This window comes from Umbelopsis ramanniana (genome assembly GCF_025399195.1).
Source record: "Umbelopsis ramanniana AG unplaced genomic scaffold K450scaffold_46, whole genome shotgun sequence".
Lineage (NCBI taxonomy): Eukaryota > Fungi > Mucoromycota > Umbelopsidomycetes > Umbelopsidales > Umbelopsidaceae > Umbelopsis > Umbelopsis ramanniana.
Window position 1 is genome coordinate 99,296 of NW_026252132.1, and position 23,102 is coordinate 122,397.

General features: G+C 42.8%; 11 protein-coding genes and 1 non-coding gene across 12 annotated transcripts; 7 read left to right on the forward strand and 5 right to left on the reverse strand.

The window, feature by feature from the left end:
- Nucleotides 1-244: 244 nt before the first annotated feature.
- K450DRAFT_177383 (uncharacterized protein) lies at nucleotides 245-1,050 on the forward strand (the record flags this gene model as incomplete). The annotated part of the gene is made up of 3 exons (XM_051584261.1): nucleotides 245-399; nucleotides 505-615; nucleotides 690-1,050. The coding sequence occupies 3 exons, from the start codon at nucleotides 245-247 to the stop codon at nucleotides 1,048-1,050; spliced, it is 627 nt and encodes a 208-aa protein (XP_051442740.1).
- K450DRAFT_250582 (uncharacterized protein) lies at nucleotides 928-2,514 on the forward strand. The gene is made up of 6 exons (XM_051590589.1): nucleotides 928-1,333; nucleotides 1,404-1,485; nucleotides 1,549-1,745; nucleotides 1,814-1,944; nucleotides 2,011-2,212; nucleotides 2,281-2,514. The coding sequence occupies exons 1-6, from the start codon at nucleotides 1,151-1,153 to the stop codon at nucleotides 2,326-2,328; spliced, it is 843 nt and encodes a 280-aa protein (XP_051442741.1). The 5' UTR covers nucleotides 928-1,150; the 3' UTR covers nucleotides 2,329-2,514.
- On the forward strand, nucleotides 2,459-5,980 carry K450DRAFT_250590 (uncharacterized protein). Its single transcript, XM_051590590.1, has 5 exons — nucleotides 2,459-2,560; nucleotides 2,634-3,598; nucleotides 3,679-4,046; nucleotides 4,407-4,963; nucleotides 5,035-5,980. The coding sequence occupies exons 2-5, from the start codon at nucleotides 2,773-2,775 to the stop codon at nucleotides 5,786-5,788; spliced, it is 2,505 nt and encodes an 834-aa protein (XP_051442742.1). The 5' UTR covers nucleotides 2,459-2,560; nucleotides 2,634-2,772; the 3' UTR covers nucleotides 5,789-5,980.
- Nucleotides 5,981-6,080: 100 nt separating this feature from the next.
- On the forward strand, nucleotides 6,081-7,856 carry K450DRAFT_250598 (uncharacterized protein). The gene has a single exon (XM_051590591.1). It carries the CDS (start codon nucleotides 6,234-6,236, stop codon nucleotides 7,725-7,727), a length of 1,494 nt encoding a protein of 497 aa, XP_051442743.1. The 5' UTR covers nucleotides 6,081-6,233; the 3' UTR covers nucleotides 7,728-7,856.
- A 220-nt stretch (nucleotides 7,857-8,076) lies between these two features.
- Nucleotides 8,077-9,645, forward strand: K450DRAFT_250601 (uncharacterized protein). The gene is made up of 4 exons (XM_051590592.1): nucleotides 8,077-8,280; nucleotides 8,382-8,502; nucleotides 8,575-8,966; nucleotides 9,034-9,645. Exons 1-4 carry the CDS (start codon nucleotides 8,091-8,093, stop codon nucleotides 9,555-9,557), a joined length of 1,227 nt encoding a protein of 408 aa, XP_051442744.1. The 5' UTR covers nucleotides 8,077-8,090; the 3' UTR covers nucleotides 9,558-9,645.
- Nucleotides 9,646-9,707: 62 nt separating this feature from the next.
- On the forward strand, nucleotides 9,708-12,359 carry K450DRAFT_250604 (uncharacterized protein). The gene is made up of 9 exons (XM_051590593.1): nucleotides 9,708-10,046; nucleotides 10,114-10,398; nucleotides 10,475-10,796; nucleotides 10,857-10,973; nucleotides 11,033-11,183; nucleotides 11,244-11,438; nucleotides 11,520-11,614; nucleotides 11,684-11,795; nucleotides 11,867-12,359. The coding sequence occupies exons 1-9, from the start codon at nucleotides 9,814-9,816 to the stop codon at nucleotides 12,112-12,114; spliced, it is 1,758 nt and encodes a 585-aa protein (XP_051442745.1). The 5' UTR covers nucleotides 9,708-9,813; the 3' UTR covers nucleotides 12,115-12,359.
- A 1-nt stretch (nucleotide 12,360) lies between these two features.
- Nucleotides 12,361-14,408, reverse strand: K450DRAFT_282350 (uncharacterized protein; the record flags this gene model as incomplete). Its single annotated transcript, XM_051593430.1, has 5 exons — nucleotides 12,361-12,946; nucleotides 13,013-13,064; nucleotides 13,136-13,889; nucleotides 13,975-14,231; nucleotides 14,306-14,408. The coding sequence occupies 5 exons, from the start codon at nucleotides 14,406-14,408 to the stop codon at nucleotides 12,604-12,606; spliced, it is 1,509 nt and encodes a 502-aa protein (XP_051442746.1). The 3' UTR covers nucleotides 12,361-12,603.
- Nucleotides 14,409-15,873: 1,465 nt separating this feature from the next.
- K450DRAFT_250615 (uncharacterized protein) lies at nucleotides 15,874-17,644 on the reverse strand. Its single transcript, XM_051590594.1, has 6 exons — nucleotides 17,207-17,644; nucleotides 16,927-17,131; nucleotides 16,405-16,860; nucleotides 16,196-16,336; nucleotides 16,102-16,122; nucleotides 15,874-16,028 (listed from the first exon to the last, which is right to left on the reverse strand). The coding sequence occupies exons 1-6, from the start codon at nucleotides 17,500-17,502 to the stop codon at nucleotides 15,897-15,899; spliced, it is 1,251 nt and encodes a 416-aa protein (XP_051442747.1). The 5' UTR covers nucleotides 17,503-17,644; the 3' UTR covers nucleotides 15,874-15,896.
- Nucleotides 17,645-18,956, reverse strand: K450DRAFT_250617 (uncharacterized protein). Its single transcript, XM_051590595.1, has 3 exons — nucleotides 18,704-18,956; nucleotides 18,510-18,637; nucleotides 17,645-18,442 (listed from the first exon to the last, which is right to left on the reverse strand). Exons 1-3 carry the CDS (start codon nucleotides 18,794-18,796, stop codon nucleotides 17,788-17,790), a joined length of 876 nt encoding a protein of 291 aa, XP_051442748.1. The 5' UTR covers nucleotides 18,797-18,956; the 3' UTR covers nucleotides 17,645-17,787.
- Nucleotides 18,957-19,333: 377 nt separating this feature from the next.
- On the forward strand, nucleotides 19,334-20,415 carry K450DRAFT_250624 (uncharacterized protein). Its single transcript, XM_051590596.1, has one exon. The coding sequence runs from the start codon at nucleotides 19,724-19,726 to the stop codon at nucleotides 20,324-20,326; it is 603 nt and encodes a 200-aa protein (XP_051442749.1). The 5' UTR covers nucleotides 19,334-19,723; the 3' UTR covers nucleotides 20,327-20,415.
- Nucleotides 20,416-21,665, reverse strand: K450DRAFT_250626 (uncharacterized protein). The gene has a single exon (XM_051590597.1). It carries the CDS (start codon nucleotides 21,504-21,506, stop codon nucleotides 20,505-20,507), a length of 1,002 nt encoding a protein of 333 aa, XP_051442750.1. The 5' UTR covers nucleotides 21,507-21,665; the 3' UTR covers nucleotides 20,416-20,504.
- A 1,155-nt stretch (nucleotides 21,666-22,820) lies between these two features.
- Nucleotides 22,821-22,893, reverse strand: K450DRAFT_t75. Its single transcript has one exon. It is a non-coding gene; the product is annotated as a tRNA-Lys (tRNA).
- Nucleotides 22,894-23,102: the final 209 nt, after the last annotated feature.

The following is a 23,102-nucleotide window of genomic DNA, read 5'->3' on the forward strand; positions in this document are numbered from 1 at the left end:
ATCTTTCACGTTTCTCGAACTTGTCAAATAATCCTGCTTATACGCTAAGTATATAAGCCTTGCCTTGCCATATAATAAGTTTATTAAGTGAGGAAAAGTCCCCCGTTCTTCTATTCCCAATATCCATTTATATGAGTTCGAAAGTCACGAGACTTACAAATTTCAAGTGGAAATTTAACATTTACACAGCAGACTTTCGCGGTCCGATTCACTTTGTCGGCAAGAGCCTTTGCACCAGGACAGGATGACCATACACAACCTATACATTTTTGATCGGCATTGCGAGTGTATATATTTTCAGAAATGGTCCCATCAACGACCTTCTTCTATGGCATCTGTTAATGCCACCAGTACAACGACATCTTCGAAAACTGGCGGTCTACTCAATTCTACTTCCCGGTATTCTACATCCAGCGCTACGTCCAACGTTGTCGACAGCAATCCCGCCAATTCCTCAGCTGCATCTTCATATAAAGCAGGCGATGACAACAATCGTATTTCTAGCATGCAAAGCGCAGCTATACCTGGTAACAACATGTCACTGGAGGAAGAGGCTAAACTTGTATATGGTGTTGTTTTAAGTTTAAGGAACTTCGTGCGCAAATTGAGTGGAAGGTAAGTCGAACTCTCTGTAGTATCATGAATCTAGAGAAAAAGTTAAATTTATTGATATGGTGGGGGTATGACAGACAGGATGGGTTCATATCATACAAGACGTCAGCATACAGATTGCATTACTACGAGACACCGACCGGCCTCAAATTCATTATCAACTCTGATCCATACACCGAGTCTCTTCGCCCTGTACTTCGGCAAATCTATGTCCAGCTTTATGTTGAATTTGTGGTCAAAAACGCGCTGATGCGATTCGATAATACTAGATGGACGATAGGTTCGTCCACTGTACACGATATACCAATTGCTGGTGATGATGATGCTGAGGCAGCTGAAAGACAAGAGACTCAGCAAATCCCTGCCGGTTACATTAGCAATGAACTATTCAGAGTAGCTGTTGATCGGTTTATACGGAGCCTGAGTGTCTTTGAATAAATACCGTGTTTGATTCTGTCTACCGTCCCACAAATTTTGGCTTTGATTATAAGCAGTCCGCTTCTCGTTGCTTGGCAAACCCTACCTCCATCCCCTCCTCATGAGTTATCCTTTTGCTTTACCTACAACGGGATCGGTTGCTCTCGCAGACTTTTTTGAGAATCTGGGACCTTATTCAAAGCAAATTTCTGAAGCAACAGCACAGCGTGGCCGATTGCGAGCAGCATTAAAGACAATTAAACGCCAGGAACAGCTGAACAAGGATTACCAGGAAGTTATAAATGTTGGTTAGCTCCATTTTAACCCTGAATTCACACATGCTTGAAACTGAGATGTCCCATATGTATCTATAGACTATAGAAGATTATTTGCCATATCTTTATGGTATCATTGCTTGTATAGAAGGAGAGGAACTTGTACCGCGTGGTGATATAGGTGAGTCCATATGCGGAGATTCTTAGCTTGAAATAATGGCTGTTAACGCAGACTTTGCTATAGTAACGTCATGGCGATCGACACTGAGTGGACATACGAAAGCATTAGGTGGACAGAAACCTCGGGTTAACTGTAAAGGAATCAAAGCAGAGCTTTGTTTTGTGCTCATGACCTATGCATATGCCTTTTGTCTGCGTGGCTCAGAAATCATTTCATCCATACCACCTGAGAGCGACCATTCAGAAGTACAATATAACAAGGTATTTTTTGTGATTTTTGTGAGAAGGCAATCCCAAAATGAATTGGCCCAATTTAAGCTATTTTTTAGGCTGCGGATATGTTGAACAGAGCTGCAGGAATATTTTCATATGTCGCCGACAGTATTGACCACCCGCCACCAGACTCTTCCTCTCCGAGAGCTATAGAACTGCACCAAGACGCCGCAACGGCTCTTTCAAAGTAAATCAAAATTACAACCATCTTGTCGAGATTGTGCTCCGTTTAACCACTATCTGTTCTACTTAGACTGGCAGCAGCCGATGCCCAATCAGCGGCAGTCAGTAAAGCTCTGGTTCACAGCAAAGTCTCAAATTCACTCATAGCGAAATTGTATATGGGTGTTGCAAACCAGTATGACACTGCAAATGGATTACTCTCTTCTCTTCCCAATTCCGAAATTGCCTCAGATTTAAAACGATACCTCAGTGATGGAACGTCCTTTTATAAGGTATGTTATATTCGCAATGAAAGGAAGAATAGCAACAATTGCATTGACCGGCATGCGCTTTTTCCCAGGCAATGGCAAAGAAGCATCTGAGTTTAGATGCAAATGATAACCAGTAAGTAATGTCTATGTTATGCTTCATGCAATTCTCTTTCTCATGTTCGGTGGTTTTTTAGAAATTCAGGCATTGCCGTAGGATTTATGCGGGAAGCCAAAGCTGAGCTTCACGCACTTAAAAAAGTATCTAAATCAACGCTGTCCATAACCCATTCGGCCGTTGCCTCTCGGGCTACTAAGGAAGAAGAAGCAGTAACCGACTTATTGGGTACACTGACCCGATTAAATGACACAGTATGTTAAACATTTATCATCTATGCCCCCAGAAGTGGCGTCATATTTTTTCTGACGGTTGCATGAAACGCAGGTATCATATCAGACTGTGCCAAGTCGCCAGGAATTACAGAAGCTAGTGCCAAATGGAAGAGGTATTCTTCAATTAAAGCAGTATCATCCTCCTGACCAATGCTTTGGACCTAGTTCTGCGGGACGGCAAGATCAGCAATATGCAAGAGCTGGAACATACTGGTAGCAGAGAAATTTGGAGCATGCGCTGGAAGCGTCTGGAATTTGCCCAATTGTACTGGACGTCTATATTAGGAATAAAAATTGGGAAAAATGATATAAACCACCCATCACTGAATTTTTTCGAGCTCATATTTTTTTCTACAACCATGAGTTCTGGTATGCAATTTACAGAAAAGGTCGAGAAGCTACTCGGCCAAGCACAAAGCTTAGCACAAGAGTTCAGCCATGTTCAACTTGCTCCGGCCCATATCGCTTCTGCTCTGTTTGACGAAAGCGAAGGTGGTAGTCTATTCAAAAATGTCATCCAGAAAGCAGGAGGTGATCCAGCATTGGCCGAAAGGGGGTACAAGAAGATGATGGTTCATCTGCCTACTCAAGACCCTCCGCCAGTTGAGCTATCCCTCGGTCCGCAAGCCGCCAAGTTGCTCCGAAATGCTCAAACACATCAAAAAAGTCAAAAAGACAGCTACATATCGGTGGACCATATTATACTGGCCCTTGCAGATCAAGACTCCACGTTCCAGCCACTCAAGGATGCTGGCGTCACCAAGCAAGCTCTCCAAAGTGCCATACAACACCTCCGTGGTAACAAGCGTGTTGACACTAAGAATGCCGAAGACAATTACGAAGCCCTCAGCAAGTACGCCATTGACATGACTGCCATGGCTGAACAGGGAAAGCTAGATCCCGTCATTGGTAGAGACGACGAAATTAGACGAGTCATCCGGGTTTTGGCTCGGCGAACCAAGAACAACCCGGTACTTATTGGAGAACCTGGAGTCGGTAAAACTGCTATTGTAGAAGGTAAGTAAGTCTCACGAGGCTAAATATAAGCGTTGAGTTTTTTCCAAATACCGTTCAATCACTAATCCACATATCCTTAGGTTTGGCTAGACGAATTGTAGAGCGTGACGTACCACAGTCTTTACAATGCAAACTCTTCTCATTGGATATGGGAGCATTGGTAGCAGGTGCCAAGTACCGTGGAGAATTCGAAGAACGCCTAAAGTCCGTTCTGAAGGAAGTCAAGGAGTCCGAAGAGGGCATCATCCTCTTTATCGACGAAATCCATACCGTTCTTGGGGCTGGCAAATCCGAAGGTTCCATGGATGCCGCTAACCTTCTCAAACCAATGTTAGCTCGTGGCGAACTTCGATGTATTGGTGCTACCACTTTGACAGAATACAAAGTCATCGAAAAGGATCCTGCATTTGAACGTCGTTTCCAGAAGGTTGACGTTGGTGAACCAAGCGTTGGAGCCACCATCTCAATTCTTCGCGGTCTCAAGGAGCGATATGAAAATTACCATGGTGTCAAGATCACAGATGGCGCTATTGTTGCCGCCGCTCAACTTTCAGATCGGTACATCACTACTCGGTTTTTGCCAGACAAGGCTATCGATCTGATTGACGAAGCTGCCGCCAATACTCGTGTGCAATTGGATTCCAAGCCTGAAGAAATTGATGTCTTGGAACGCAAGCACTTCCAGCTAGAGATTGAAGCAACCGCACTTTCAAAGGAAAAGAACAATAAGGAATCTCAAGAACGCTTAGCCAAAGTTCAGGAAGAAATGGCCAAACTTCAAGAAGACTTGAAACCTCTCAAGATGAAGTATGATATGGACAAGTCTCGATTGGATGAAATCCGTGATCTCAACCAGAAGCTAGACGAACTCAAGAGAAAGGCACACGAAGCGAAGAATCGCTATGATCTTGCTACCGCAGCAGATATCGAGTACTATGCTATCCCTGATGTTGAGCAAAGAATAGCTGAAGTGACTGCAGAGAAGAAGCGTAGAAAATCGGAAGCTGCTGCGTCCAACGAGGAAGATCTCCTTAGCGAAGTTGTACGTGCTGAACAAGTCATGGAAGTAGTCGCTCGCTGGACTGGTATTCCTGTGCAAAATTTGGCAAGGAGCGAACGTGAAAAACTTTTGAACATGGAACAGCATCTGAGCAAGGAGGTTGTTGGACAAGACTCTGCCATTCAAGCCGTCAGCAACGCCATTCGACTTAGCAAAGCACAGCTGCAAGATCCTAATAAACCACTGGCCAGTTTCATGTTCCTTGGTCCTACTGGTGTGGGTAAAACACTGCTTTGCAAGACTTTAGCCGAGTTCCTATTTGACGATGAGAGAGCGCTCATTCGTATTGATATGAGCGAATACATGTAAGTTATCGGTTTCATACCAAATGTTATGTTTTCGAGACCGAATTTTATTGACCCTTTTTTTTCAATAGGGAGAAGTTCTCTGTTAGTCGATTGATTGGATCTCCTCCAGGATATGTTGGCCATGAAGAAGGTGGCGAGCTTACAGAAGCCGTCAGAAGAAAGCCTTACTCTGTTGTGCTGTTTGATGAATTGGAGAAAGCTCACAAGGATGTGGCCAATGTTCTTCTTCAAGTTCTTGACGAAGGTCATATTCATGACTCCAAAGGAAGAAAGGTGGACTTCAGAAATACTATCATTGTCATGACATCCAATCTAGGAGCCAACCTTCTGGCTGAAACTTCTGGAATTCACGATACCAAGGCAATGCTGATGATCAAGGAGCAAATTATGCAAGTGGTTAGACAGCATTTCAGCCCGGAATTCACAAATCGTATCGACGAACTTGTCATCTTCAACAGACTCACTCAGAGCAATATTACCGGCATTGTTGATGTCCGCCTGCAAGAAATTCAACAACGCTTGGACGATCGCAAAATCACCTTGGAAGTCGATCAGAAGGCTAAGGAATGGCTTGGACAAAGTGGATACGAACCTATATTCGGTGCAAGACCACTTAACCGTCTTTTGCAGAACAAGATCCTAAGTCCACTTGCTCGTCTTGTGTTGGATGGTGGAGTCCGAAATGGCGAAACTGTCAGGGTCATCATGAATACCGACGCTGACGACGTTGAAGTTGTTCGAAACCACGAACCAGATGGCACCTTCAACTATGAAGAACCCCATATCGAGGATGATGGTGATACTGCCATGGAAGATAATTGACTCGATAATGGCTCACCAAAGAAGAAACGAACTAGATCAGAAACTTCACACTCGGCTTCCATTGGAAAAGAGCGTACGAAGAGCCGCAAATGTATATAATCGCACAACTTTTAAATCACTTCCTCATTATAAGCAATTTTTGACATGCCTTGTTTTTTCATATCAATAAAAAAGCATAATAAGACGCATCATTTTGTTTGTGAAATATCGTCAGTGTGGAATCAATGAAATTCACGTGACGGCGGGGTGTTTTGCGTTGTTACCGTAACCAGTTCACAGCAATGAGAATGCTGAATTTATAACTTCAACCACACCATTTTTAAATTGCCCACCTTTCTCAAGCCACTCTTTCAAGTGATCTCACTGTAATATCGACGAATATTTAATTTGTTGAGGTCACATCAAGCGCAAAGCTTTTGATTAGCACGCCACAACATCCAACACAATGACAATAACCCATCGTAAAAAGCCGATGGCCACCGCCGGAACAACTGGGGCAAGCGGTAGTGGAACAGATGACAAGGAACCTCCCAAGTATCATTGCGATGCTTGTAGTACTGATGTCACCAACACTGTACGCATTCGTTGTGCTGACAAGGATTGTCCAGATTTCGACTTGTGTGTTACATGCTTTTGTTCTGGCGCAGAGCCAGTGAAGCATAAAGCATGGCACGATTACCGTGTTGTTAAACCACACTCATTCCCAATTTTTTCTGAGGAATGGGACGCCGATGAAGAACTACTACTTATTGAAGGAGCCGAAAAAATGGGTATGGGCAACTGGCAGGCCATTGCCGATTACGTTGGGACGAAAAACAAAGAAGAGTGCGAACGACATTATCTTGATGTCTACGTCAAAAGCGCTTATTGGCCAATACCTGACATGAGTGTTGAATTCAACATTTCCGAAGATGAATATAGGCAACGAAAGCGCCAGCGCCTACATGCCATGTCTGGACGACCGCCGGCTGCACCAGCTCGATCTCAAAAGCCAATCACCAGTGGACCAACTTTTCATGAAATTCAAGGTTACATGCCTCGAAGATATGAATTCGAGACTGAACAAGAGAACGAAGCTGAAACATTTGTCAAAGATATGGTGTTCAGTGAAGATGATACGCAAGAAGAAATAGACCTCAAGGTCATGGTTCTAGATATTTACAACTCAAGGCTGGACAAGCGGATAGAAAAGAAAAAGTTTCTATTGGAACGCGGTCTCCTTGACTACAAAAAGAATCAAACTGCAGACAAGAAGAGGTCTCGAGAGGAGCGAGAATTGTATAACCGAACGCGAATTTTTGCGCGACTGCAGACAAGTGGAGACTATGAAATGTTCGTGGACGGGTTATTAAAGGAGCAAAGGTATCGAGACCGCATTGTACAGTTACAAGAATGGAGAGAGAATGGAATCACAACCCTTAAAGCTGGTGAGCAATACGAACGCGACAAAATACAGCGTACCACGAATCTTAAGGGCCTCATAGCACGTGAGACGATGCTTGCCAATGAACGCAATCAAGCGCGTAATACTCTACGAGCTCAACTTGCCATGCAATACGGTCGAGAAACTTCACCAACATCCAGAGCAAGCACTCCAAAGCTATCTGGTACTCCAACCACAGCCGCTGGACGCAAACCGGCCAATCCTCTGAACATCAAAGAAGCGGATGGAGTTCATCTCTTATCAGAAGACGAGCAACAACTTTGCAGTGCATTGCGTATCCTACCCCGTCCTTACCTAGTTATCAAAGATACCATACTGAAAGAATACGCCAAGCACGGATTCTTACGACGAAGACAAGCTAGGGAGTTAATCAAGATCGATGTTAATAAGACAAGTCGTATTTATGACTTTTTTGTTGAGAATGGATGGATCAAGGCCTTCAAATCAGCAGACAATTCATCTAATCAGCCAACAGCTTCTATTACTGTAAGCTAATACCACTTTGTACACGAATCTAAAGGTTTATTTGGCGACATGGCAAGACTTTTGGCTGATTTTCCGACTCATCTTCACTCAATTTGTAATAAAGAAATAAAAATGTGTCATCTACGAATGAAACCATAAGGATGTTAGGAAACGGAGCAATTTTTATTGTTCACAAACACGCAAAAAATCAGAGTGCCTCGGATTTGTTTCATCAAGAGCACAAAGGAATCCAAAAGGAGGCAAATGCAAAAAAAATGTTGGGCGGCTTATTTTTTCCGCAAATCAGCTTGTTGTTTTCCCCCCACGCTTTGTATAAAAAGGGCGGTTTCCCAGATGTTACATATTCTCTTTTTTATTTAACACCCAATTTTAATGACCAAAACGAAGCCGTTTCCCATGCTTCTCAAGCAGCAGCAATCCTTTCACATCGTTGGCAAACGGAGCGATGCATGGAGTCTCGTCTTACGAGCTGTGACAGATCATCATAAAGTACACCGCATTGGACGTCAAGACAGTAATTATACATTAGCGCAAGCTTTGCTGAGTTTATACGACATGGGAGGTATGACAATTTGACCCCATTGAAAAGGATTTGCATACTGCATTGTCTGCTAATTTTATTTCGAAATCCACCCCACGGTTACGTTCGTTTCCCTTCCCCAGCGGACATTGGCAAGATAAATAGTACCTACCACATTATGGCAGCGGACCTTGAACCTACGGCGTCTATTAGCCAGGGTAGCATCAACGCCGAGAATTGGAGAGCTTACATCGGCAAAACAGAGTATGTATATTTTTTGCTATGGTTTCATGTATATTTTTGCCAATGAGCGTACAGTTATTGATTATAATTCAGGATGTATCGGGGGTTTGTCGAATTTTTCGACCGGGAACTTGCTTCACGGGGAGTCGAGAGTGTGTTCGAGGTGTATTTTCCTTCGCTGCTAGATGGCTGTCTTGGATCACATTCTGTTTCTTTGGCACATATAGCATTTGGTTTGGAGAATTCCCTCCCAAACATGATATCCGAGGGCATGGCCCATATTTGTACCACTTATTTGGACACAAGCGACATATTGAGCGTTCAGTCAACCACTGGCATGAAATGCGACGAGGTCCTCGATATGATTCACTATGATCAACGTTTTGACGGTCGTCTATCTTTACATTTTGTAAACAACGTCAAACTTTTGCTCAACAGCAGAAGAGATTTATTACGCACTTACATGAACTACATGCAAACCACACGTAAGTCATTAAAAACTTATGGACCATTGAGACTAAATGCACGGATTTCTCACTCTCAATGAACCAGCCAAAACCATCGCGGAAGCTCAGGCAGAAAATCAAGAGCTCGTGCATCTTGCTATTCTATTAATGCATACTCCAGCCAATACTACTACCTTCTCTCAGTCTCCGCCGAGATCACCTACCAATTCTGACATGACAATCAGCTTCCAGTCAACCCATTCTGTTATGAGCGGATCACTACTATCATCAGCAATAGCAGTGAATCGAATTATTCCTTATGTAAATTCTATTGAACTAGTGCAAAGGCTGCTGAGCTTTCAAAGATTATCAACCATATGTACGTACATCATTCAAGGCAGAACACCAATTCAGTCCTCGTATGCAGAACCCACAAAAACTTTGGAGGAGTGTAAATATGCCATACTAAGGAGTGGAAATATTCAAGCTGGGATTACTCTTTGCGATCTCGACTACGCCAACAGCCTTAATATCATAGATAGCGGTTGCTTTCTCAGTACGGTAAACCTGCTGTCTGACGGGGAACATACGCAAAGACCTTTCCCCAAGAAGAGCTATTCATGGTCATAAAAAAAAGAGATGCTTTTCATGTATATAATGTCCTTTAGGCTTCTTGAATAAAATGTATTATCTGTTGTCAACAGGCTTCAACAAACAATCTTTTTTGACCATAGACAAACAGGTCCAGTGCATTGGTACTCCGAAGAATTACCTTTTCCACTTTTCTGTTATAGCTGGGAACAAGGTTCATTCTCAACAAACGATCGCAACCCAACACTGGCTCAGTTAAAATTTCATTGTATACCACGCTCTCATTCTAAACGTAATGCCACGACCACCTTCGACTTCTTTGCTGAAGGCTGAAGGGATGGATGCCGCGCATTTTGGGGACATAGATGTCAGCACAGACCTAGACCATAGTGCTGCCATGAGGCACCACGAAGTCCGGAGCGAAACTACCGGCACACCTCAAAGCACACCACCGGAAGATCATACAGCCACATCTTCTAGCCATCAGCCAGCACTTGATAAGGCAACCAGAGAATTCGTTTTGAGCTGGTAAGTTTTATGGCCCGTCTGCCCGCGTATGCTCCTTTCACTACTTACGCGCTCGTCATTGGTATAGGATTCATAGCAATTACGTTATAGACAAGGATCATAGCGTGGCGAGGAATGATGCATACGAACATTACATTAGTTCGTGTGAGGGCCTCAATTTAAGGCCAATCAATTCGGCTTTGTATGGAAAATTGATGCGGTCGGTGTTCCCGGACATGAGTACGCGACGACTGGGCACGCGAGGATCTTCAAAATACCATTATGGAGGAATTAAACGAAGGGTGTCGTCAGATCAGGCCAGTAACCAGGTGCAGTCAACATCTGATTTCAGCCCAATGAACACTACTGTCAGGTAAATTCAACTCTATAGTGCCAGCGTAAAAGATCTCAATGTTAACCAGACATTTCTCCCTATCGTTTTGAATAAGCGGATTTTCGGTGTTCTCCCAGGACAGCCCATTGACCGCGAATCAGCATTCACAGCATCATCCTTCCGACACAGAATCTCCATATCTGCCCTCATTGGGTACAGACACATTGGTACCGGCGCTACCGATCTTGACAACGGCCGTGACAGGGGCTTCAGAATCTCCTCTAAAACTACCACGTTTTTTTCCACCTACGCTTTATAATAGAAATGAAGCAATTGCTGACGATGAATCTATTCAATTGGCCTCAGATTTTACACAACTATACGCAAAACATTGCTCGACCATACTGACCTATTCTCAGGCAGATCAATGGAAAAAGGTTAGTGTTTAAATACCGTATCAGTGAAAGTTTACGCTCAAAAATCTTACTCAATTACAGATTAGGAGAGAGTTGATGGACTTTTGGCATGGCTTGGACTCAAAGTATACTAAACTTCTCCGAGAATCAAACGAATTGGTGGAGGCTATTTGGCGATGGGATAGTGCACTTTACGATGTAAGTCATACAGCTTAGGTCAAGCTACAATCGTACATCTATTGATGAATCTATTGTAGTGTTTTATGGCAAATTCAATCGGTGACGTTACCGTCGCCATTCCAGCACCAAAAACAAGAGCGTTAAGACAATTTGCATCGCAATATGAAGATTGGGTGACCGAAAGCATCAAAAGCTACTCTGCAGATTTGCACCAAAGCAAAGTCGATGGTAAATGTTCCTGCACTTAGTAGTGAGCAGCCTTACGTTTTTACTCAAAATTTCATTAAGTTGCCAGACTGTTTATTTCCAAGCTTCGTCATCGCGTGCTGCTCAATCACGAGGCTAAGCTTGCATCTCAAATAATAGAAAACGAAGAGAAAATGACAGAGTTGCAGCATGACTGGGCAGCAATCGATGTTGCCATGATCATCGACCAGGCGACCTGGATTTGTGAATGTCGAGCGGACGATGTAGAGAAAATAGGTACGAAAATGTTAACCAATTTGGGACCACTCTAAGTGAGCTTCCAAATCAGGATGTTAAAAAGATCTCTCTTTCGTGCAGTGATCAAGGACATAGTAAATTTGCTACATGACGGCAAAGCTTTAGATGATTGGATATCTTGGCTTAAAAAGCTGACATCAAATTTCATGTTGAAGGTAGATTCATCTTCAGTGCGTTGGCATGGATGATATCATCGCCGCTTATCATTTACAAACATCTTGTAGACAATGGACGCTGGTCGTTTTGTGCATCATGCCAGACAGATCATCTTGAAATGGAATCACTATGGATCGGCCATACTGAAAGATTTTAGTTTGAGGAGTGCGGTCAGTTTAGGTATGTAATATATGCATCCATCCTCAACTGGCAGTGACCACGTTTATTTACGGTCTTCCTTCTTCGTTTAGGAACCTTCATGGTACTCAAGATGTTTGTAGATGATTATTTGATCGCACTAGTGGAAGGCCATATTGCTGAACTCAACGTTCGCTTGGCAAGACCGACAGCACCTCCTCTGGGTTTTGACGACGAAAGACAACCGGGTGTTTCGGATGGAAAAGGAGCCGGCGATCCGTCAGATTTGCCCGACTCCAAGTCTTCCCGAAGGGACGACACGAAGCCTCCGTTTAACATTGTATTTCATAAATTTCGATAAGATTGTGACTCTTTGCATTTCCTTCCTTCAATAACCTTTCAGTTTGTAATCTTTAATTTTGTGTTTTACTGCTCATTGAAGTATAGCTTGAGCATCTGGAGCCTGCCGATCTCAAATTAAGTTTGTGTTTGACTGCCAACCAATTTTTTTTTTCTGTTCGTTCGGCGATTTTCCCAACTTTTTTGCGAGTTCGTCAGCAGCAATACAATCCTAGGGCAGAAAGCTTAATCCGAATTTTTTTTTTTTCTTCGTCACTGCTCCGAGTCAAGTGCTAGAGCGATCGGTGATAGATTATCGTCTCTTAGCACATGTTTGATCGTACTATACGTACAGTTGAACGCTCTCTCGTCAAGAGAGGCTATTTGTAACCTTTTTAATTGGAAAAAAAAGAATAGTGTACAATATAATATACAAAGGAAAGAAATGGATATTTTTGGAGGAAAGGTGAAGGCATTTGCCTAGTAAATTTGAGATCTCGATAAAGCAGCTTTATCTCTGTTCGTCAGGAGTGGATTCAGTTGTTTCGCTGGTGTTCTCAACATGTTCAACCTTGTCAAGGTTGCTGTTACTGCTATCTTCCAAATCAGTAGCGCCAGGCTTTGCCGCGTGGTCACGGTCAAGATCCTTGTGAGTAGTCTCTTCGAGACAGAACACGCAGAACAAGAAGCCAATAAAGTTGATGATGATGAAAATAATGAAGGAATAGTTGTTCAAGTGAGATTCAATGATGGGCCAAAGGGTATTTTCAACAAAGTTAACCAGCCAGTTGGAACTGTTACCGAGAGCAGAGCCAGCAGCAAGAGCATGAAGTGGCAAGAGTTCGGCAGTCATGCTAATTATAATGACGATCAGTATATTGTTTTTTGGCATGGTTAAACATAGTATCATCGATACTTACATCCAGGGAACAACACCACATCCGAGGGAGTAAGTGAAGAGGAAAAGAACAGCTAAAAAAGGTAAAGAATATCAGTATGTGAGACGCATATTATTTTTTCGGTAACGTAGAATGAACATTTACCAGAAAAGATAATGAGAGGACCAGTTTTGTCAGTGGCAACCGATGATCCAATGACGATACCAATACAGGCAATGGTCATACCAGCAGTGGAAATAAGCATAAAGCCTTTGCGGCCGACCTTGTTCATGAAGAAGACAGCGATCAAGGTGGCGACAATGTTGACAGCGGCATCGATAAGGGAAAGATTGGTGGCCATGCCAGTATCGCCATTGAAAATCTTTGTGAAGAAGCTGACAGAGTAGACACTCATAGGACCAACTCCTCCGATTTGGTTGTAAGCGAGAAGGACCATAACGTAGATGGTGTTGATCAAGACGTACTTGTCCTTGCCGGAAACGACTTCCCAGATGGTCATTTGACGACGATGTTCATCGCGCTTTCGTGCTTCGAGAAGATTATTGAATTCTCTTTCAATATCAGCATCGCCACGAAGCTTTTGGAGAGCGATTTTAGCTTTTTCGTATTGCTTGTTAGCACAGAGGCGACGAGGGCATTCAACAGTGAAGAAAATCAACAAAAGTAGTTGGGCAAGTGCCAAAATTGAGGGAATAACCCAAAGGAATCGCCAGTCAGGGACTTTGCTGAGGTAAAGGCCTGCAACTTGAGTGAATAGAATGCCAAAGTTGAGAAACAATTCAAAGAAACTTCCAAGGGCGCCACGAGTTTTTTTCGTTGCGATCTCGCTCACGTAGATAGGAACGCAAGAGCCTGCTAAGCCAGAGCCAATACCGACTAAAATGCGACCGACGATGTACTAGCAAACGTAAAAAAAATAATTGTAAGTCAGTAGATGTAAAAAAAAAAAAAAAAATCAAGATAATGTTTAGATTAAAACTCACCATGCCAGTGTTAACGGCCAATGCAGAGAAGATACCACCAATCAAAGTAAATATGGTGCAGAGCATGATGTTTGAACGTCTGCCAAACCACATGTTGGTGAACATAGTGCTCAAAGAACCAATGAGACCACCGATAGCATATAAACCAACAGTGAGACCCCAAACGTAATCTGACATGGGAAGGCATGGAGGTAAACCACCTCCGGTGTGTTCAATGTTGCAGCTGGTAATGACGGTTTGCGGCATGTTGGGTACACCTAAGTAATACAAGATGATCAATTTCAAAGTACTTTTGCTGTAATATCGGAAGGGCAAGTAGACAGAAACGTACTAATATGCCAACCGACATTGAGACCAGCCAGTGCTGCAATAACGGCACATGATGTTTGATAGGGCAGGAAACCCTGGTCTTCCGATCGTTTGACGGCTGTCATTGTTGGTGAAATGTGGTGGGTGGTGTACAGAGGGTATATTACTGGGACCAAATAGGGAAACGAAAGATGGCTGCTGTCGAAGTCGACCTTAAATACTATTTCTAATGATGACGGTGGTTGTATAACACAGGAACCAATCGCACTAATGTAATTCGACTACCGACCTCCCTTCTACGCGGGACCCATCCTATTTTGGTAATCTTGAACACTCTCTACTTCACCAACCCCGCATTAGCTTTGTCAAGCATCACGTGCCACAAGATGCGGGTCCTATATTCCAGTCTATATACTCACACGCCCCCGAATGTACCGGTATACACAGTATCAAGGTTATGGGAGGTAGTGTACTTACGGCTACACAAAGCACGAACAAGGCAAAAATTCGACAGAACTACGGTAGGAATTGAACAGCCGAACGTTATAAGATCATAGCACAGGAATATCGCATACGCTCGAGTCGGATTTGACCTAGAGCTTAGAGCTAGATAATTTTCATTCGAAAGCTGGTCAATTCAGTCTAAGATTTGTCGGCCACTAATGGGAACTTCACCGCCTTAGAGTATCGGCCGAATGGCGCTACTTGCCCCATCGTCACGGCACCTCTACTAGGTACATGTGATGCTTCAATCCCCATATAGTAGAGTAGCAATCATCAAATAGCAGCTTTCAAAAAATGTGGGGCAGCCACAAGGGTGCAGCTCGGAAGGCAAAAAAGAGTGCTCACGCCCCAATGTTTGCATTGCATTCATCAAACCTTGTTCTCGCTTCATTTCGTGGAGTTAGTCCGAAATGCTATATCTGTGTAAAAGACATATGATGAATGGGTTACCTATAATGGATTTAGAAATGAAATAGGTCGCACTCTCTTCATCATTGAAATGAAAGTGTCGCGCACCATTTATCCTCGGTTGATGACCAGTTCCAATGAGTGGCTGAGAAAGGTGCTGACAGATCAGCAAAACCTCTGTGCATATCAACTCCAGCTTAGATGAAAATGAAAACCAGCTATTCTTTATGCCGGCGAGCTTTAGACCATATGATTTAGCTGAATAATACTTGGTATCTATTCGTCTGCCATTGCCAAACGTATTTTTAGACATATCCGGTTTATGAGCGATGCATAGCTGATGTCTCGTTCACTAATTCTAACCATATGCTGGACGCCGGATGCGCGGACAGAGATTCGTCACCGCACTGCGAGTGCCACCGCTATGAAATAATCCACTTTTTTGCCTCCCCCCCGCCCGGATAATCAAACATATCATCCGGCAAAATGACAATACCGCTAGTGGTACAACCTCAAATCGATTTTCAAATTGCAATCCCCACAATGCTCTTACATTCTCCGCAAAGTCAAGAATAGGGCAGTGGGAAGATCCATTGCATTATTAACGCCCGCCAAGCTGGACTTTTGTTATATTTTTAATACAATATCAACTTGAAATTTGCAACCTGATAATCGTCCGCGCCATATATTGTATAATTCCTCTATATGGTATCTAACATGGTTGGTGCAGTATAGCTGAAGCCTCTAAATAGATTTTCATAGCTCTGCTCGAGGGAGTTGGAGTTGGGAGGCGATTCTCCGATAGGCATACTTGTAAAGGTAACGTCAAAGTTCTAAAGTTACACATGTTAGCAAAACTCGCTCATTGAATGCAAGGCTGTGTTTAGTTATGAAGTATAATCTTACCTCCGCAGCCTCCGGATCGATCTGTTAAAGTAAATTTAGAATTGAATTAGAATATGGTCAAAGTCATCTGTAGGCGGCCATAACCTCAACTTACCACGATCGGCAAAATCGGCGGTTCGACCTCTCGCCTTTCCAATGCTTTCCAATCGATTTTACGGAAAAACCTATGTTTCTTGATGGCCGCCACCCCCTTGTCTCCACCACCAAGTCGAACATTAGGGTTCTTACGCAAAAGCTATCAACCATTGCATTTTTCTTTAGTATTAGAAAACTATTTGTTGTACTCAAATAATGTATACATACCCTGTTCAATATATCTTTAGCATCCGGTGTCATGTAATAAGGTAGATTGAGCTTTTTCTTGAGAATGTTTTCCATAGTTTTCTTACGATTACCGCCTCCAAAAGGTGGTGAGCCGGTCAACATGTCATACATCAGTACACCCAAGCTCCACCAATCCACAGTCTGGTCGTAGTGCATTTCCATAAGAACCTCTGGTGCCATGTACTCTACAGTTCCGCACACTGTATTAGTCTTTTCGTCCACAGATACTTTCGATAGTCCAAAATCGGTCAAGACGACGTGTCCGTCGGTGTCCAAAAGGCAATTCTCAGGCTTCAGGTCTCGGTAAATGATTCCCAGAGAATGGAGGTGTTCCAGAGCCAATACAAGTTCAGCAGCGTAAAAGGATGCTACCTCTTCCGAAAACATTCGTTCAGCTGCTAGATGTGTGAACAGTTCTCCACCGCTTGCATATTCCTGAAATCTCCACAACATGAGGATTTTGAAAAGCTCATAAATGATCCCTATTTCCATTTAACTTACCAAAATCATATGAAGTTTTTCCTTTGTTTGAAAAGCATAAAAAAGTTTGACAATAAAAGGATGACTAACGTCCTCCAGAATTTGTCGTTCTGCTTTGGTGTGCTCAGCTTCTTTTAAATGAAGAACCAAGGATGCCTTTTTCAACACCTTCATGGCATACAGACTTCCGGATACCTTATGTTTGACTAGGGTGACCGTTCCAAATCTACGTACGCATAAATATGTTTACATTACTAATGCTGAACTTGATGATAGCCTTACAGATTTCCATTGTACTTACGCGCCCTTTCCAATCACTTTGAGGGTTTGGAAGTCGTCTGGTCCAACTTTCTTATTGCCTTGGGCTTCTTGAGCTTGGGACGATACAAAATTCACATTGAGCTTGACTTCGTATTCTTTATCGGCCTCCTCGCTTGGCTTGGCTTCATCGGTGTCACTGTTATAACCACTGGGAGGATTTGAATCAGTCAACCGTAGTTGCGCAATTGTGTTACCGGGTCCTGATGCAAGTTCTTCTTCGAATGTTGAATTGCGTAATGCTGGGTGGTCGTCATCATCAAAGTGAAAGACGCTCATTTTGGAAGATCAGTAATACGTCGGACTGCCTGGAATGGCCGTTCTTGTTTGGTTGGGAATTACACAATAAGATCAGTACGACCCTTGTGGTAAAATGTACAAAATGGAGAGCAATTTAGACACTGAGAAGACGAGGAATTAAGCCGAGTTTCAAAAGAGGATTATATTGCATATATGAGTGGGGAGATGCACGTTGCGACAGTAGTCGACCCCACAGGATGAAATTTTTTATACGGTTGGGCCACCCAAAAAAAAAAAAAAGATTGCTGTGCGTCATGGTCTGGCCTAGCCTGTTTGTTTTGGCCGGATGTGCACCATCAAGTAGGCATGGTCACTTGCTGCATAATCAGTGTTTCCAATCTCCTTCTCAAGAACGTCGAAGCTGCTGCTTGTTAAAGTCCAGTCCAGCCTTGCCTTGAAAAATCCACTGTAGTTGGTCAAAGTCGTCATATTACTTGGCCAACAGTCCGTAAATCCGGGGTTACGTGCGTCTCGTAGAACCTCCTGAGGGAAACCGCTAAAGCAAGGCCATATTGGGTTGATAATCTTGCCATAAACAAGCTGACAGGACCACTTGTAGAACTGATATAACCAATCATAGCCGTAAAAATATAGCTTTAGATTAAGAGGGCCATCCGTGTCTCGCCACCCAAACACATTGTCGCTCCACCACTGGCTCTCCTGCGTTCCAAGCGATAGAAATCGGTAACGATCACGCGCGTATTTGGGAGAGAGTCTTGCAATTGAATGTGCCATAGTATTCAAATCCCCAAAAATCATTTGGTGTGGGGTAGTTGTCCAGTTTTCACGGGAGTCCTTTAGGATGTCAGAGAAGGCAGAGACCCTACCCATAATTCCACAGAATACCTCAAGATGGACACAATAGCATAGCATTGGTGGCAAACCATCATGCTTTACCTGAGCAGCAAGCGAATATCGCCTTATTGAAATACAAGCTGTGAGTCTTTATATTCTGCTGTGTTTCTTCCACCATTATGATTTCAAACCTTCCAATCCTTGGTTCCCGTAAAGCATCGCCGTCCTTTTCCCAATCGAAGGGATGGTGCTTATGATCAACAACCCGGAAGTCCATGTCAAACTTGGAAAATATTGCATTTCCATGTACTCCACCTCCCTATAAGGACCGTTGTTAATTGAGATTCTAAAAAGATGTGCCTATCTCACGTTCATGATAACTTACCTGATCCCGGACCTGACGTATTGGGCTCTCCAGTTCGAAGAATTCCGCTACAAAACCTCCTCTAAGACGAAGCTCTTTACACATTTTCTTCATGTGGTCTATATTTCCGGAGCGCTTGCAATTGATATCAATTTCTTGAATTATTGCAATATCAGGATCCAGACGGTTAATGGTCTCTATTATTTCGTCGGACTCTGTTGAACCGCAATTCTATGAGATGTGAATTTCTGCCAGACGAGATTCATTCCTTCGTCTTACTGTAATTGCGCTCCACATTCCATTGAAGAACTTTGATTGCTTTGCTTGGGTATAGTTGGACTTCATCACGATAATCGTATATTAGTAATTCGCCAGGGCTGGGGAGATTGGGCATTTAATGGAAAGGAACAAAGAAAGTTTTACCACTCAGCAAAATGTTTGAAATGCCGTACAATTACGCTACGGAATCTGGAAGCGAGAAAGCATTCAGTCTTCGTTTCTTACAATATCACTTGTTTGGTGTGCGTTTAATGAAACCTTCTTCAAAATCCTTTATAGACTCGTATTTATCGTCAAGTCTCGCCTCCTGGGCCTCAATGCCCAATCAAAATGACCTCTCGAAAGCGAGATAGCACGGAGTCAAATCAGGCAAACCGCAGCCTGTCCGCAATAAGCACGCTTGAATTACCATGATACAACAATGCAATAGACAAGCTCTACTTCAATATAAAAAAATTAAGGTTACTGAATCTTCAAACGCCAATCGTGTCGAACACTAAATCATCAAAACATGATCGGCATTATAATCCTACACGGCGAAGCATCATAAACAACATTGGGTGTATCTAGCAAATAGTATCTTGCTATTTTGAAACTGTTCTTAGATTCTAATGCATTTTTGACTGCTGCAGTCGTATCTCAGCCCTTGCTGTCTGTCCAACACATGTCTGACTTGATCTGAACTTGAAAATTCTGAAAAGCCAAGTTTCCCACAATTTTTTGGTTGGTGACTCACAGCCTCTTTCGTTTTTTCCTCTCACTATGATAACAGACTTCCCGTCAGAAGTATCCTTCGAAGGACCAGTAGCAACTTACAGAACACCTAGCCTCGATGATGCAGAGGAGATCCGTGATATCCTTTCCGATAAGGATAATATGCAATACTTGAAATTTATGACCAAACCCGGCGGATGGACACTGGAGCAAGTACAAGAACGCTTGACGAAGCAATTACAAGGACAAAAGGAGAATCGAACACTGGTTTTACATATCATTTACAAAGGAAAGGTCGTGGGTATGACCGGATTTACGGTGATTGATACCATCCATAGAAACGCGGAAGTAGGCATCATTTTGGATAAGGCTTGCTGGGGAAAACGTCTGGCCACCGAAGCATTTTACTTTTCTCTCAAATGGGCATTCGATGAACTTGGTTTGCATAGAGTTAAATGGGTCACTACAAACATCAACCAAGGTATGCGTGGTTGGCTAGAAAAGGTTTGTGGCCTGACAGTGGAGCAAATCAGTCGAGAGTCGTTGCTTGTTGACGATCAGTGGTTGAATGAATACACTTATGTTTTGTTTGAAGACGACTGGCGCACAAGGGTAAAACCACATTTAGAATCCAAAATATACAAGTCATAGAATAGAATGCGAATAATTAAATATATTGATATAATTGAATGCTATTTGTTCTGATGTAGTTTGTATTTGATTGAATGAATGAATGAATGTTATAATGGATGATATTATGAAAACTATTGGTAATATTTGTGGGATATATACAATGGATAGTGATATTATGATTATGTTACGTTAGCAATTACTGCCACTTGATGTTGTTCTCGGTCATCAAGAGATAACCTCTGGGAGTTACTGCACCATCGTCAGCGGTGCAGAATTCCATGCAGATAGAGTCATCATCTTCATGTTCATACATGAAGACGTAGTCAAATTGTTGACCTTTCTTGAGACCACCCTTGGCAATATCGTTCAAAAGCTCGCAGTTAGAGAACGTTCGAAGCAAGCAAGGCTTGGGCTTTTCAGGCTTGGGAAGATCCTCCAAGGTACAGGAGAAAGCTTCTTCGCCAACTGGCATACGTCTTGGACCGCCAGCTGTGGGCATGTTGTTAATTTCAACTGACTCTGAGGACAACAATGATTCCCAAGCAGCACTGGTGATAATGCTCTCGTCCTTGTATTGGGGGATACCAGCATGCATGTTCAAGTCGTCGTCGAAGGCGACTAGACAATCAATGTGGTGGAAGATTGCATAAAAGTGTTGGTCACGAGAAAACTTGTCGCTGTCTTTCTTGAGAGTGACGTTGTAGAAGATGCGGCGAGGAGCCATGTGGCTGGTGGCTTCCTGGTAAACGACATATTCGGCTTGTGCCAAAATGTCATTGTCCAAAGTGGGGATGGTGAGTGGCTTAGAACTTTGAGCTGGAAGAGCTTGAGACTTGAACAAGTTCAAGATAGCTCTCTTCACATCGTTGCTAGGATACAGGAAGTTGCAGAAATGCGAAGTAGGAACTTGTTGGATGACAAGTCGAATGTCGGTATAGGCAGGCTTGATGTTGGAGGACTCCAAAAAGGCGCAGATACCTTTGAAAGTCTCGTCAGACCATTGTTCTTTGGTGGTTGCGAAAATGTGCTTCCTTGATGGAGTGAATAATTTTTCCAAAAAGGCTCGTCGTACGCTTGGTACGTCAGAAATGGCGTTGAATGATTTGGATGCAAGTTGTAGGTTGAAGAAGTCACTAGGGCTGGCAAGTTCGGTGAAGACCTGACATATTAATTCAGTTGGCAGCGCGTAGACAGCCATAAGATAAAGATTGGATATTAAGAGTTTTTAAGGTCCCTTTGTGCTGGTGAAGCAACGTTCTTTTATATGTCGTGGCTGAAACATGACAAATTTTTCATGCCCAGCGTATCAACATATCACAAGTAGCGTACCATCGCTCAGTCTTATTTCTATTTTTAGAACTCCGCCGCCCGGTCTCACCCTGGGTTTGTTATTCAGCTGTCAGTTTCGGGAAGAAGATATGAGTATTGATTGTGATTTCCTTTCGGCTCACCAATGTCTAAGGGTCTCGTATCACGTGTAGGCTTAGCTTTGCTGCTAACAAAGTAATATCTTTTATTGCGGTATATTGGCGAGCGACGTTTCATCGTCATCAGCTCAAAAGTCTCACTTTTATATGTTTGAATCATCTCGGTCTCATCCCCCCACAAGGTAGCAAAAATCAGTGTAGTTATTTGAGTCATTGACGCAATGAATAGATATAATGAGTATTCTCCTTAAAGAAGTTATCGATGGCGATCAAAGCAAACAGGGCCCGTGCTTGTATGCCAAGTTGATAGAAATTCTGATAGTCTGAGTTGTTATTATAAAAAAAAAAATTCATCGACAACGACCGCATATTTTCTTTGACCTCGACTTCCGCCCCTTGAGGTGTGTAATCTGATACCTTTGCTGGGTTTTGTTTTTTTCAAGCGTATGTGCTGTGGACACGTTCTGGCCAACATGTTATTTGAAAAAAAAAAAAAGCACTTTGCCCGTGTCAGAGTAAAACTTTGCTCTATTCAAATCCGTCGAGTACCGCACAGCGAATGGAATAGACTTTACTTGTGTATTAATTAATATCTTAGACGACTGCCTGGATCATGTAACTAAGGATTTCAAAAGAAACGGCTTTGATAACAATAACATCATGATAACAAGCTTGATAGCATGGTCTGGTCGTATTGCGTGATGCATGCGTTTCACGCTTATCTCGGACAGTCATAATAGGTAATGTTGAGCGAAGAAAGCAGGTACCGATCGAAACGTGCTCTATTGTAAAAAAAAATTTTTTTTATTGCTCATCGGTTCCTATCAAACAATATCGCAGCAAGAGCCAACCCAGCAGATAAAAAAAATTGAGTCCAGACTTCTTCTGCATATTGATCTTTAAAACGATATTCATGCCTCTGTATTAGAAACCTATGATAAGTATAAAAAACATAGCCTTTAAACTTCCAGTGCATTAGTATCAAGATTAAATCCCATGTTTAGCATGTAAATCATATTTTTGTAATCTTTGACACAAATTTGTCATCGTGGAAAAAAAAAAATTAGAGCCAAAGGCAAAAAAGCAGCCCGACGTGGGGGTCGAACCCACAACCTTGAGATTAAGAGTCTCACGCTCTACCGATTGAGCTAGCCGGGCTTCCGATGTTTGTGTCACCTGACATAGTCAATATATTATGTGTAACGCTAAGATGGTGGTCAAATCAGTCAACCGACTAATGGAATCATTATCACCACATGCTGGCAGCTAGGTAGAAAAAAGTAGAGTGAATATGACTTTATGATATTTGAAGTATATTTTTGCTTTATAATTCTTGTATATGGTGGGATAAACAGGTACCTCAGGTC